The following is a 15,077-nucleotide window of genomic DNA, read 5'->3' as shown; positions in this document are numbered from 1 at the left end:
AGTTCATTTAGCGTTACAGCATCATTTATGTAAACCGGCGTAATCCTCTCGAAAGAATCACGAGGAACGGTACAGAGTTGGTACAAAGCAAAACAAATGATTGGGTATATGGAAAAATCTTCACTGACTACGGTGAAGAAGGCAGTGTTTGCATTAATGACAGATGACACCAGTTCCAAATTTATCGACTGTCAGGTATCTTCCCTATAACTCTGAGTAGAACGATGAGTTACACTGATGATCAATCTCTAAAATAATTTACGGTTACTTATATTTTTTCCCACCCTGCTGTACCAAACTATCTGACTAAACTATTCAACCTATGGTTTTTAGAAAACGCTGCTCAGCAGCAACGAAGCCAAGGTTTTACTAAAAAAGAACTTTCAAGCATCAACAGACCACGTAAGTATACGAAAATCTTGGGACCACGCTAACCTACATGCATACAAGCGACCTTGAAATTTAGGTACAATGTACCTTTCGTTAATCCAACCTAAAAAGTTGTGGAAAAGAAAACGCGGTGAAGTTTGAAAGTGGTTTAGCTTCCTACCGTGCCCGCAATTTCTTTGTCCATTCTGATTAACACATCGTCTTGTACAACCTTTTGATTGTTAAAACTGTGAAGAACATTCCACTTAAACTTTTTACGGCGGAGACATGTCGCTGATACTTGTTAGTTTTAACTTCTTTCATCTTACGCACCTAGGAACTCCGGTTCAGGTCTGTCTACTCATGTTTTCTGTCGTGTGGAATTAGCACTTTGTTGTTAGTGCTTATGGTGTTTTTGCAACACATAGGCTTTTGTGCTCCTTGGTTTTGGATAACAGGTACTGTGATAATTCTGTGTACTAACATTATAGATACGTTTCTTAACCTTTTTGTCACATCGAAAGTCTTCTTGTTACTACTAAATATTATCGTTATTAGTTTGACAACGCTCATGTTTCGGGCTCGACTGTCAGGTAAAGTATGAAATTTCAATAATATTTCAGTGACGGACCGTGTTTTCCGTAATACGTATCAGATATGTGGGGCTTTCTTCATCTGGAGCGATTTTAAAATCCTTTTTTCTAGCATGATACTGGGTGCAATAAATAGTCTGGTAGTAGCCAAACTCCTAGCAACTGAGAAATACGGGTCATTTTTTGAATACAATCATTTGTAATGTCGTTCAACTAACATCATATCTTGTTTAGTCCTTCCGTGAACCAAAGAGCACTTACACTTACAGCTTGTGGAGCTTTTATGGGTCTACTGTTTTGTATTACAGTGCTCGTCATGAATAAACTGACGCTTAACTACTCATATCCAGTTGTAAGTTCTCACACAATACCTCACATTGTAGGGCAACATATTTGTGATAACAAAGGAGCATATGTTTACTCGTCTTCTCACAACCGTCGGAAGAGTATTATATTTCTTGCCACTCTATGCAGTATGCCCTAATCCATTTTGGCATCCCCAATGGTAATTTCAGTTACAAGAATAATTCACACTTAAGGCTCTCCTTTATTTGGCTTATTTTGGATATTCGGTTAATTATTTTGATTCTGATCACAACCTTTCACCTCCAGTTTTCGTGGAGTTGTGCGATTGATGTCCTGAAGTCGCAGTTTCAGAAAGTAATCCCTCTGATTCTTTTAACTTAACGAATATAGCCTATCGAAATCCCGTTATTCTCTGACCTTGACCCTTCCAATTCAGTCCAAGGAGTTCTAGGTGCTTGTGCTAATCCTTTAGGACAAGTAAGTTGGCATCTTGATGATCATCCTTTAGCATTTGGCTTTGGAAAGATTGGCTGATTTGGTGGCTACCAATCAAAATGTGAGGTCTTCCATATTTTCGCTCAGTCACTTGGGTACGTTTATTGTTAACTAAATTTGGTGTTCTGAAGTAGTGTTCTTTTGAAGTTGCTAGAGTTTTGACGAGTCATTAAGCACAACCACATAGCGTATGCTCATGGTTATATAAAAATGAACAAATTTTGCAAGGCTCAACTTAATTGGCCACAATTTACAGCATAACCTGGAATTAAGGAAAATTACCGCAATTGAAAAGATTTCGTGAGTATAAATAAATAGAATCAGAGCTTGTAACCTTCAAACCAATAACCAGAAAAGCCGGATATGGATGGCCAGACTGTGATAATATCGACTACATGTTTACTCTTCAGATACTATGGCATTTAGGAGAATCATACTGAAACTGTAGTCTCTGACGTGAAAAATTATTTGACCTGTCCTATGGCGAGGAAGAGTACCAAACAAAGATGCTTCATTCGTGAATGTTGTACATTCAATTACTTCCTAGATCGAATGTTATGATAAGATGCCGCTTTGTGTGCCGTGCTTCCTAGTTAGATATGTATCGAAATTTACCATAAACATGTCTTTAGACGTCGCACTTTTGACAATTAAACAATCCATATCCATACAGATTCTGTTAACCAAGGTGTACAATCGACAGTTCATTTTGTTGGTAGAAAAGTCCTATTCTCTATTTGTTTATTTATTTATTTGAACACATGAATATTGGTACAAGAGGGTACCAAATATATATGCGCCGCACAAAACAATGAGAATTTGAAGAGAGGGAAGGAAAAAAGGTAAGGAGCGTTAAAAAAGAACGATAACGAACAGATTAGTGTAAGGTAGTAGGGGAGACAGAAACGCACAATCAGAAGAGATCTTTCAGTTAAGGAAAAAGCAACCAATTTTTATGAAGAAAGTAAAAGAAGGTTACAGCAGGGTCACCACTGGCTTCTATTCTGAGCCATATGTGATAACGTCTCTACTCGAGAATGTTTAGATAGAGCCGAATTTCCACCATAGGCGAGCTGCTGTATGAGTCAAAAAATAAGGAGACAGTGAGAATAAAAGAGAGTGAATAAATGACGTAGTAAATAATAATAACAATAATAGTAATAATAATGTGAATCGTTTGATTGTTAATTGAAGCAAGAAAAGTATTTTCCGTAATTATCGACAGTTCATCATATTTGTGTGTGGGCTGTGATACTGCCCGGGTGCCCAAACCGAAGCAGGTAGTTTTCTTAGAGGGCCACAACCCGAGCCTTTGACCTAAAGGTCTAACCCACAAGGCAGTAGAGCATCGTGAGGAGATGCAGTCCCATGGTAGCCGGTGACCAAAAATTGGTTCATACGCCATTTGTTCCCTCAGGATACTGGAGCCCATGTGCACCATTGGTTTGTGATCCGGTTAAAGCGCCGGACATTCGCTTTTCGTCCTCATTTTCGTAAACAACACCCCCGCTATGAGAATGCAGTGAGTAGGACTTCCCTGGCAGAGGCTGTAGACGCGTGGCCGTGTGAGAGCATTTCGAGAGGGAGGGCTGGGCCACCCCACTCTCGGCCATACCAGGGCATTTGGGGGCTAAACATATGTATGAGACTCATTAAGTAGTCAGTGTACGGGGTTATTTTGTTTACAAATGTTTAAGATTCTGGAATTGATAGTTTTTCGACCGGAACGTATTCAGATGTAAGTATCTAAAGTTGTCTAATCTAGATTACATACTTGAGAGATGTGCTAATAACGAATGCTGTTTGGGTACTCTTCAACCCTTAAATGTCTATCAAAAGTTGATCATGCTGCACACTTTCCTGATCTATACCTAATACAATAGTTAAGAGTAGACAATATGACTAGTTCAGAATATGTTCAAAGGTTTGTTGGTGTTTTGACACCGACATATGAGCTAGGTCAACCAGTTGCAATCATTTGACGCCTATTGTTTTAATACAAAAAGTGTCAGTTCGAAAAAACAATTTTTGCGTACAATAACTTTATTTTTCTTTAAAAGGTGGTAGGCCTATATTATGGAGGCAAATAAGTAATTTATGTTTCCAGTTAATTGAGCAGTTTGTGTCAAGTGCTCATGAATCAAATACTCGTGGAACAAACCTGTTAAGTACACGTAAGTCAGATTGTTTGTAAACGTAGTTACTGTCATAAAAGTTTGATACTATTATACTTAGTCAGGTATCACTCAACGAGGTTCAAGTTTATAGAGCTCTGGAATATTTCACACCTTACTATGTAGTGCGTGCAAATACTCAAAATCTTCGTAATTCTTCATATCAGCTTATACCGATAACGTAATAGTTTAGCGTTAAAAATTTCAAAATAACTACCACTTTAGGATTCTACAGCATGGTAATATATATGCCCATTATCTAGTATTCAAATTCCTCCTTAAGATTTAAACCGGATACCGTTCTACAACCTCTACAAATTCCAGTATCAATCGGCTTTTCGGGACACAGTAAGCGTCAAATTTTCATCACATCCTCAGTTGCTCTTGTTATTGGAGTTTACAACAGTCGTAAATGAGTATCATTAATATCTGGTCTTATGGTTCCTACTTGGACTTTTTATGATCGATCGTCAACACATATATAGACTGAATATTTTACACTCAAGTTTGCGGCAGCTTTGATCCTATTCAACATTTCTTCTGAACTGTCAAGTCTACTTGATCCTTAAATAACACTAAAATAGATCTGGATGGTGGCGCAAAGTGAATTTTTATAAGCAACATGATCATCTGAGTGTGATGTGAATGTAGATCTGGGTTTCGTGCTATTTTGCACCCATCAACAAGGTGTACCTGTAATCTTGAGCGAACTGATGCTCCCTGGCGGATTCGCTTCCTTGTCATCCAGCTTCACAATTAGAGACGTTACCACAGCTATGCGGACCGCAACTGAAATCATGTAATGCTCAGATATATTTAAAAGTGACTGGTCGCTGGGTAGTGAACAATGTCATCTGTGTCAAGTCCTTCTTAGTACATATCAAAATCTATTTGTATGTGATAGGTGGTAAAACTCAATATTCGTATAAATAAAACCTCAACTCAGTAATCATGTGCAGCTCCAGTTAGTAGCTTCAGCTTCACATTTTTTAACCTTGTCAGTACTCCCTCTAAATATCCCAACAAATAACATCTACTTTATCAGTTTACTTTGGAGCAAGGAATACCTTGTTCAGTTAACATGAGTCAACCAAATAATGTCTTAGTAAGAAATCGATTCCTAAAAATCTACTATGAACGGCATTCGTACAGCATCTGGTCACTAAACCAATATAACGCAGATATGCATACATGATGTGCACCTAGTTGTCAGCAATTTTAAGTAATCTTGCTGTAAAATCTATCGGTTCGCCTCAATTATTTAGCTACCGGCTTTCGAAATCCCCTACACTTGTTTCATTCCATCAAAACTTTGCTGCGGTATATCTCATTCCTCAAAAATGGATAAGTATGACTAACATATGACTTAATGAATCAGCGTTTCAAAGTATATAGAGGAGATTTAGTCAATACTCTGGATTCGTATAGTGTTTCCGCATTAGCACTAAGCGTACGGTCAACCATCCGGTGTTCGTATGTATAGTTTTCAAAATATCCAGTTTATCAACATCGTTATATTACTATTTGATTACCCAAATCAATACAGGCAAAGCCAGTTGCTTAAGTGCGACTTCTATTAATAGTTTTATAGAGATTTTCAACTATCATTCTTAAATACAATCAGTCATCCCTATCACTTCCAGTAGCTTACGCCTTCTTAAACCTTGACTAAAGCTAAGGAACTTATTTTAAGTGGTTACAAATTTTATATCCTTGATGGATAGTTTAGCTAGACATCACTGCTGTCAAATGGTTTCATTTAAAACATTCCATTCATTTTCTAAAATGACTCCTTACTATCTCTTAATTTCCTCATCCACCCATGTTTATGTAGTTATGTATTGTACAGTGTCTCCACTATTAGTTCATTAGTTATTGTATACAAATCAACTGTATCCTCTTCCCTTAGATGTAATGTAAATCAGATGAAATGAACGACCTCGTATATGCGTATGGATATTTTCGTGCCATCAGTCAAATTAGTCTCCAAATGTAAAACTACCAATTTATAGCCATTTCGTTGCTTTGCAGACCCATCAGAGCTGATAATATTTCTAAGATTAATAACGTGTCAGTAGGTTCAACTGTCCCACTTAATCTAGAGATTCATACTGTTTATAAGACAATTGTATTCACGTCATTTAAAGGATATCTAAAAGACCCCTTATTAGTTAATCAAAAAAACTAGGATGACCTTTTCAGTGGAATGTAAAAGTATGTTCTGTGGCGAGAAATAATCCTAAAATTAACGTCCTAATTCCATAAACTAGTAAATGATGTATGCTTATTTTTGTTTCGAGTGGTATTTAGTCGTGCTTACTTTTTAATTATTCTGTAATTTTATTGTTTAACAGGACTCCCCCTGTTGACCAGCTATTCTATCCTTTGATCCTGTTCACTGGGACCACACTAACTCAAACAAATGATCTCGATTCGCATCACATAAGTTCGCCATTCTCACTGTCTGTCCAGGTCGAATATTTTCAGATACCAGACGAGTTGTATATAGTAACGCTACAGTCCCATTTACTTTTCTCATTTTTCGATAGGCATTTCTAGTGTATACTGAAACCATTTGTGCTTGTCAATTCTCATGATCCCACGTTTGTAACATCTATACGCCAATGCACCATAATTCAGATTTTTTCGCTTATTTTCAGCTCTTTGGCCCAAAAATATTGACTTTAAATATAGACAGTATCTACCCTCATCATTTGAATCAAATCTGCGTCAACGCAACAGCGTTAAAGTAAAACAATTGTCTGCTACTAATGGAAATGTGTCTGGTATGCAACCTTCCGGGTCCATAATTGCTCGAAATTTAATAAATGTTGGTCGCACTCTGCTTTCTAAGGTACGCTGGTAAAAAATAAACGACTAAAATTTTCATCTAACAAAAATATTGGATACACTGGATTTTGTTGACAATTAGACAAAACCAGACTTGTTCGGAAATAAGTGAAATATTTATGGAGATGGTTAACAATGATGTGCACTACAGCTGGTTAAATATGAAGTAAAATACTTGATTAGAGCAATGATCAGAACACAAGTTTAAAACTTTTTATTTCGTCAAATCTTAATTGTTGGTGCCGAAGTTCAGTATACGCGGCTGAAGTAACATCACACCGTTTTGTCTACGTATTAAATATATCAAGCGATTACAGCTATAGATCATTTGTAGTTTTAAAGGTCTTATATCTTTGTGGTCTCACATTTTCATAGTTCCTAGAGTATTCTGTAAGTCAGTATCAAGAAAGTTTATTTCTTCTCAGATTTCAACTGGTTTCATAGTCTTCTATGAATTTAGCTAGATCATGAGTAGTAATCGTAGGAAAGCCCAACCGATTACAAGACCTTTTCAGTTGGATGTAGTAGGAGTCCGCTGTAATCTAATAAAAAGTGTCTACTAGCTTGTTCATTTCATCGCGTCGCCTTATTTTACATATACGTATCCTATTGCTTTTTAACTAAGATCTATCTTATTTTTATTATTTCCAAGTTATACACACGATTGTCTAGAACACAACTGTTCAGTATTTTATCTCCGGAAATACCCTATGCTTCGACAGCACACCTTTTCTCAACTGCTACAGATATTGAACATGCAGACGACTTGGACATCGATAGACCGCTAGCACGAACAAGTGGTCAAGTTATTATCTGGGCAACAGAAATCTTAGCTTGTTTGACACTGGCCGCTTACAATGAAGACCAATTTGGATCGGTTCAACAGTCTCTTGGGCGGATCTTACTGCTTTTTGTGGATGGATTAGAGGTAACTTTGTGGCCTTTGATAATTCCAACTACTTCCTAAATTCAGTTGCATGAATCGAACCGATTGTCGCCTTCTTATAATAATTGATAAGAATGATCGTCAAAGTTCAGACGAACAGTTTGATCCAAATCGGATGCAAAGTGCTCATTGAAGACATGATGTAAAAATTATATTCAAAATCATCTCAGTAATTGAGATTAGAATAGCTCCAACTTTTTGCCCGGCAGACTAATTCAAGCATCACTAAAGAAATATTTCGACTTATTATCTCTCTGAATTTGCTCGAATCGGTTTGCTAGGAAGAACGTTAAAATTTAGAGCGCAGAAAAGAAACTTTGGTCCGACACCAAAAGTGATGGTTCCTTCCCCACCCCCTAACGGATGACTTTTGTTGATTATATACTTAGTAACTAGTTACCAAAATGTATATACATTTAATACTATAGGAATAACACCTATCTCACAGCTATTATCAAGGGAAAGCTTTTGTCATAAAAATCTCGTTAATCAGAAAATTGACGTTAATCTTATTACTAAGCAATCGTAATCCAGCTCAATACGTAATTACTGGTCTCTATACTGTTATGTGAATCAAATGTGTCATGTGATGGGAAATAATACTACCATGTTAACCAAAATGTGCTTTATGAAGAGTTCAAGCTGATGTCCTGTGAAACGGTACCCATGAGAATTAATTTTAGGTGTTTTAATACTTTCTCAAAACACTTACGTGGATGGCTTAAACACACTTGTTACTTGGTAATCATCTTAACCACTTCTTTATACTGCATTGTTCCGCTTTTTAAGGCAGTTGAAAAGCATTTGAGGTTCGTCGGTTTGCTCTCCACTCAGTACAAACAGTCAGTAAACTATCCAGTTCCTGACAGCTCATATACAAGTACAATGTTATCCGCTGGACATCTTCAAACTCCATTAAGAAGTTCGAAGCGACTTTCAGGCGATTCATTCCTTCCAAATGATTTATGTAAATTAACGTATTATCGTTTTGCATCCGATGCCAGTCTACCATGGCGTGTTTATGCAACGTTTTGTTGGGCTCTAACAAACTGTCTAAGTCAATATGATGGCTGTTTTGCGTAAGTTCCGCTACTTTATTATGAAATTGCTCCCTCCTCATGCATAAAAGTAAACAGACTATTTGCTGGTCGATTTATATAAAATAGCAAACTTATGCATTGCTAAACCTTACATTAATAAAGCGACCTGTTATTGAAATCGATAACTTCAAGTGGTGTTTGCCAGGGTTGCCCGACTTTCCATGTTTATTTGACTTTGTCATAGATATTCGTTAAGAGATAACGCTCATCGGTCCTCATCAGCACCTGAATCAGTGGTAGGGAGTGGAGTAGTCGAGTGTGTCGACTAATTCACTCACGAAGTCTCGGAAAATTAAGAAAGCCTGCTTGAATTTTGTCGAATCCCATCACTTGTGGCGTAGAGCAGATATCTATCTGCCAACCAAACGACGAGCTTACTGTACAACAATTCATTTCATTCTACTTCAAGGGTGTGAAAGACATTAAGAATAAAAGATAGTCGTAGGTTACTAGTATTCGATCATAGGTGTCTTCGAAGCATTGTTCATGTATCTTTGTATTACCGAGTAAGCAATGTTTGGGGTTAGGAGTCAAGTATCAGGTAAGGATGGCCAGTCGGCACTAGTCCATGAAGCCATCGAAGATTTGACTGAGTCATGATAACAAGTATGAACTACCAGGATGGTCTCCGTGTGCTTATCGCAACCGGTGATTATAGACTTCAAATGACATGTCTCAAAATCGTTTGTAATGCCGCAGGTCCATCCACTCTTTTTCTTACTACAACTTGTAAGCTGTATATATACAACGAGAAAACTATATTCCTGTCAGAATAATTAGTAAAATTGAATACTGTGCAACAACTGATTGTGATACATAGCTAAAGTTGCCAAAGTTAAAACAACCTCAGAGGTAAAACCAAGTTGATTTTGCAATTGGGTTGGAGTTCATGTTTCACGATCATAACTAGTACATTTTTTATTAATGATAAAGCTGGTTGTTACTACGTTGAAGAGAGCAAGGACAAACATTTAATCAGAATAACGCGAATTAAATCCTCGAAACTTAATCGTTGCTTTACTCAAGATAGTTAGGAGAACTACTTGTACGATTGGTACTATTTGTTACTTTTAGTTTAATTCAATTGTTATTAATGTCAATATCTACTGTTGTCTTTTAGAACCTTATCACTCGACAATAAATCGAAGGAAAGATTACAACTACTGAAATCATCTTGTTGTACAATGAAAGAAAACCTAAGTTAATATACATTTTCGTCATATTTTTATGATACAGATTTACATGCATTTACTATTAAACCTGCCAAAAGATGTTAAATAAAAGTATGTAGTACCGCAGAATCCTTTGAGTACTATATGAACAAAAAAAGTTTTACGGAGACACGTTACGGGATTTCAAATTGTTTTGGTGGCCTTTGTTTAGCGTTACCTTTAACCTTATCAGCAATCCACTTGATACTGCTGTTTATTCCCTCCCTATTAAAGTGTAAACATCAAAATATACAGCGTTAATATGTTAGAAGACGTCATACAACTAAATGGTCGATTGGTAAAAACTCGGTAGCAAGAAATGATTGCTTTTATTATTTTGGTCAACTAAGTGTAAATGTATCTTTCGACGACACACAGCAGGATCACGCTAATAGACTGGCGTTCATCAGTCTAGTTACTTTCTTTGGTTAGTTAAAGTAGCGCTTGATGTAGATATCCAGGAAGTTTCAAGCATGGAATACTGGAGTACTCTATTTTTCGTCATTTTCTCTTTAACCTCTTAGGTTGCTATATACTTTTCCTGGTTTCTAAGGCTAAAATTATTGGTCTCTAGAGCTCTATGTAATTACAAGGTCATTCACCGAATTTTCATCGATTCTTAAAAAAGAACATGGTCCCCACTAGTACTTTTTACGGGGTGTTACTGTATGCACTTCAAAATGTCGAGATAAATTCCATCGTCTCAGCATATTGTATTACCAAAAGTTGCTTATGATTATACTCACTGATGAGATTAAGGAGGATATGACCCTATGGTTTTTGGGCCAGGAAACCGTCAACTGTTCCTACTTAGAAATCGTAAAGAAAATTGGATATTATCAACGGCAATAAACCCCTTAAACACTACATTTCGAAACAACTAAGAAATAAAAACACAGGTGTTTACACTAAAAAACAATCTAATTCTGAGCGAAGTCATCTGTCTTCAACTTCCGTCCACACTTTCCTTAGCTAGGTAGTCTGAGTTTATCAGTACAACTTAGTTTAACAGTCAATAAGTTCATGAACAGACCCCATATCTTGGTTCAGTCTCTTCATTTATTCAACCAATTTCTACCCCAACTACCACTGTGCTTCGAGGTAAGCATACAAAGCAGATATCCGAGTCACTTCAGTTGATGAAGTCCTGCATTTTCATCAACCGGCTTTACTAACAAAAGGGCAAGTATACTTCTCATCTTTAATTAATTTCGGGGGGGGGGAGGTAAATGGTCACTGACTTTGAAAGCGATGCTTCTACATCCATCTAATTAGCAATTGGAGGTGAATAACGTATTTCGATACACTAATGAATATATTTCTTGTGATATCCTAATGAATAGGAAATTGTACTACTGACGTTTCGCAACTTAATGTTAGCCACTTTCCGAGTAAACGAAAAATTTCCACTATTAACTTCCAATCCAGTGCTCAATTTGCTAGAAACCATTAAGTCCAACCTTGGCATCGGTATTTCGATATGCCTTATCATCCTCATAATATATTCAACACTTGAAAGTTACTAGTAGTGTTATGGCAGAATCTTTGTCTCTGAAGTATATCTTTTCATGTTTGTTATTGAAACACTATATAAGTGTTGTGCGTTTTATCGAACAAAACAAATTTAAAGTTCTAATGCGCTCAAGACGTTTCCTCCTGACAGTGCACAACATACCCATATGTTATAAAACGTTAACCAACCTGAGAAATAACACTATAGGTTGACTGAAATGGTTATATCTAGAAATCGACATGTTACTGATTAATTTACCCGTTAAGTGCACTGACACCATGAAATGTGCATTGACGTTGCCCAACAAGACGTAGACTGTCGTAGAAAACTTTGTTTATTTCAGACAAATGGGATGCACTCTAAAAAATGTGAATTAGGCACAAGAACATAGTGTAGGTGCTTGTCAACTGAATTGTAGGTTCGTTTAGATACATTTGATACAATTCCGGACTTCATTGTTCCTATTTTCGGGTACAACTCCCTACGTCTTTAAGAACAAATATGCGGGTCGTAAAGTGGCAGGTTTAACTAAAATACAACGGTAGTCACCAAAATATTGTCAAGGAGTGGTAACACGTACAAGTGCGATTCGTCGAGGACTTCGACTACTCCACCATGACAGCTTCTCAGTACTCACTAACCATTGTGAGAACGATGAGACGTAAAATAGAGAGCTTTGAAGAAGACTACGAGATGATGACTTGTAAAAAAGCACAACGGAAATCCAGCTTACCGCTACATACTGGAGTTCATTAAACAACTGAAAAGTGACAGGAAGCCCTGACAAGAGCTTCAGCATCAGAAATGAGTTGGAGACTCCACTATGAAGCAGTCCTCAAACCAACGTTTCTGCAACCATTCATACGAGAGGTAGACACTTAAGGATTTGTCTACAGATACCTTGATGTTCGCACGTGATTCAGGAGCCATGGTGTTTACTTTGAAAGACTTCCTGACCATTCAAAATGTTACGACCCTTCATTAGTTTTCTAATATGTGAATTCGCCATTTAGAAATTCTTCACCTTTTAAGGAAACCTAAATTTATTCCGAATACTTAGTATATGACGATTTCCAAAACCGGTCATCTATCCATCTATTCTTGTATCAATGTAGGAGGAAATCTTTTGTATTTCCCTGTATTTATATTATATCTAAACGAACTGAACAAGAAAACGTCAAGGACAATTGGGTGGTCATCTATCGTTTTGTTAGTTTCTCCTCTTAATCTAGTGATAAGTAATGTCGTGAAGGGCTAATATACAATCGTCCCAGGCCCTCACCGCGTTATGCTTAAAATATCAACCACGTTATTGTCCTAAGCATCAGTCTTGTCGACATGATATTAGGGTAACTAAATAAGTATATTTATATTAAATTTTTTACGACAGGTTCTGTAATATCTAACAACTCCAACTATGGTGTATGGTGGAGAGATCCGTGCATGCATACATTGACACAGATGCGTTACAAAGGATCAGTTTTGTCAAAGTTGTGGAGGTACAAATCGGTACATGAGTTGAATCCGTCACAAAAGTCGAATAACATAGCTAACTTTCTTACCTGCATATCTTGCTTGTTAGCTAGAACCAGTAACGGCACACCTTCCAGTACAGGGTTTCTAATCATCTTATCTAACACTAATAATTACAAGAGGCACTTACCAAATGCATCTTTAGACTCATCAAAACGATCGCTATCTGCAGAATCAACGACATAAATAACACCATTTGATTCAGCATAGTACTAAATAAAACTGAGAAATGCATATTAAGCTAACCTTATCCCACAATGACTGAAGCTCTTCTTGACCGCCGAGATCCCAAAATTTAAGCCGGATCCCATCGACCTCAATGTATCCAACTTAAAATTATGGAAAGACGGGAAACTTACTATTTAGACCAACAGTAGTAGTGATTTTCTGAATTGGGATAGATTTATAATTTGGAACAAAATTTATTTTAGCTTGTTCTAAATAAGTCTAGACTTGTCAATCATATGTAACCGAAACTACTGTTTTTCCAGCGCCTTCCAAACCTAGTATGAGAACAGAAAACTCATCCCTTTGTGATATATATTGCCACAAACCCCGCAGTAATGTGTACATCACTGGTGTGAGACCCGAATGGTGGTTAGTGCCAATTAACTTCCCAGGTTGTTCTGAAAAGTGAGGGGGTTGGCAGTAACACTTCACCTTAATCATTTTTACAAAAGGGAACAAAAGGAGACCAACATAATATTTGTAGTGGTTAATATACAGGCTTTTTGTTTCATTGAATAACTCAGCATGTGAGGAATTCTCCATATATTGAAGGAACTTACTTACCCATATACTAAACCGTGAGTGTCCAACACTATGTACGACGTGAATAATCTTACTAGGTTGGTGGTAATATGACAGTTGGTTAATGGACATTTTTAGGAGATACGTATAGTTGAGAAGTGTGTAGTGATAGACGGAAATGCAACCTTAGTAACAAATAGTCAAATAAATATATAGTGACCACACGGTGGTTTTATATCAATTAAATTTTACAGACCAAATATTATCTTAACAGGAAAAACCAATTTTAAGAAGTAATGTGGTGCTTTGATACTGCTTCAACTGCAGTACACGGTGCGAAATGAGCAGTAAAAAACACAAACGCACATAACCGACAGTTCCCAGAAAAGTGTGTGAAAGGATACTTGGAAGATGAACCTACTAATGAATTAATTTACTCAACAGTAAATTACGTATTCATACATTTCGAAGCGCATCACAATTCTAAAACCCAGTGCAAATGATGATTCGGATGACCTGACTACAACTTTTTGTCAGTGCACATTGTAGTGATAAAAGGATTTGTATATCAATACACTGATCACACATAAGAGTATTAATACAATTATAATACGGCGGTATTTGTTTTTGCAACTCTATTAAACGCTTGGAATCCACATTGGGATAAATTCCTTCATGAGATGATGATAGTGCTTTAGCTTGACAAAAATTTAACTAGCAACAAACAATTAAACACCACCGACTGAACTAAAGAATAATTGTCCCTCAAAACTCGTACATCCTTACTACTACCCTGACTATATTTGTATCATATGCGTCACCGAATTCCAATGTTCAATGACCACACTACGTTCAAATGGTTCTGGACGAAACAGAAGAAGCTTTCGTTTAACGGGCTTCAGCACCAGGTAGCAGTGGATCACCGGTGCCTCCAGGTCGGAATATAGTTATATTTAACGATAAAATAGAAAAAAAGTAAATTATAGCGAGATGCTGTCCTTAGCCCTTAAGAATATGTCAAATTTCTTCTCAAAGGACTCCTAGGAAATCGCCTCGACTAGTTCATACTGCAGCGAATTCCAGCATTTGATAACTCTTGAGGAGTAGAGGTTATGTCTACAGTCCGTTCTGCTATGTTGTATCTCTAATTTCTGAATGTTACCCCTTAGGTTTGTATTGGGACTAAGCCTTAGTAGGTGTTTAAGGGGATGTCCAGAAGTGTTAAGGATACTATAAG

At 36.9% G+C, this 15,077-nt stretch overlaps 2 protein-coding genes across 6 annotated transcripts; one reads left to right on the top strand and one right to left on the bottom strand.

The window, feature by feature from the left end:
* Positions 1 to 507: 507 nt before the first annotated feature.
* On the top strand, positions 508 to 10,132 carry ARFRP1_4 (ADP-ribosylation factor protein 1). Of its 3 annotated transcripts, XM_051210928.1 has the most exons (14): positions 508 to 672; positions 707 to 827; positions 861 to 962; positions 993 to 1,161; positions 1,197 to 1,314; positions 1,346 to 1,467; positions 1,502 to 1,622; positions 1,659 to 1,745; positions 1,777 to 1,858; positions 3,824 to 3,937; positions 6,598 to 6,791; positions 7,440 to 7,715; positions 8,523 to 8,812; positions 9,954 to 10,041. In XM_051210928.1, the coding sequence occupies exons 1-14, from the start codon at positions 658 to 660 to the stop codon at positions 10,036 to 10,038; spliced, it is 1,896 nt and encodes a 631-aa protein (XP_051070955.1). In that variant the 5' UTR covers positions 508 to 657; the 3' UTR covers positions 10,039 to 10,041. The 3 variants fall into 3 exon arrangements, with proteins under 3 accessions (XP_051070955.1, XP_051070954.1, XP_051070953.1); XM_051210930.1 differs by having other exon boundaries at positions 508 to 827; positions 861 to 1,161; positions 1,346 to 1,622; positions 9,954 to 10,132; XM_051210929.1 differs by having other exon boundaries at positions 508 to 827; positions 861 to 1,161; positions 1,346 to 1,622; positions 6,292 to 6,791; positions 9,954 to 10,132.
* On the bottom strand, positions 10,038 to 14,834 carry ARFRP1_1 (ADP-ribosylation factor protein 1). 3 transcript variants are annotated; one of them, XM_012945715.2, is made up of 8 exons: positions 14,619 to 14,834; positions 13,571 to 13,716; positions 13,450 to 13,537; positions 13,337 to 13,419; positions 13,221 to 13,302; positions 13,120 to 13,190; positions 11,816 to 11,916; positions 10,038 to 10,269 (listed from the first exon to the last, which is right to left on the bottom strand). In XM_012945715.2, the coding sequence occupies exons 2-8, from the start codon at positions 13,661 to 13,663 to the stop codon at positions 10,179 to 10,181; spliced, it is 609 nt and encodes a 202-aa protein (XP_012801169.1). In that variant the 5' UTR covers positions 13,664 to 13,716; positions 14,619 to 14,834; the 3' UTR covers positions 10,038 to 10,178. The 3 variants fall into 3 exon arrangements, with proteins under 3 accessions (XP_012801169.1, XP_051070952.1, XP_051070951.1); XM_051210926.1 differs by lacking the exon at positions 10,038 to 10,269 and having other exon boundaries at positions 11,766 to 11,916; positions 13,120 to 13,177; positions 13,221 to 13,537; positions 13,571 to 14,679; XM_051210927.1 differs by lacking the exons at positions 10,038 to 10,269; positions 11,816 to 11,916 and having other exon boundaries at positions 12,902 to 13,419; positions 13,571 to 13,750; positions 14,627 to 14,679.
* Positions 14,835 to 15,077: the final 243 nt, after the last annotated feature.

Source organism: Schistosoma haematobium, chromosome ZW (genome assembly GCF_000699445.3).
Source record: "Schistosoma haematobium chromosome ZW, whole genome shotgun sequence".
NCBI lineage: Eukaryota > Metazoa > Platyhelminthes > Trematoda > Strigeidida > Schistosomatidae > Schistosoma > Schistosoma haematobium.
This window is presented reverse-complemented; position numbering and strand designations above follow the sequence as displayed.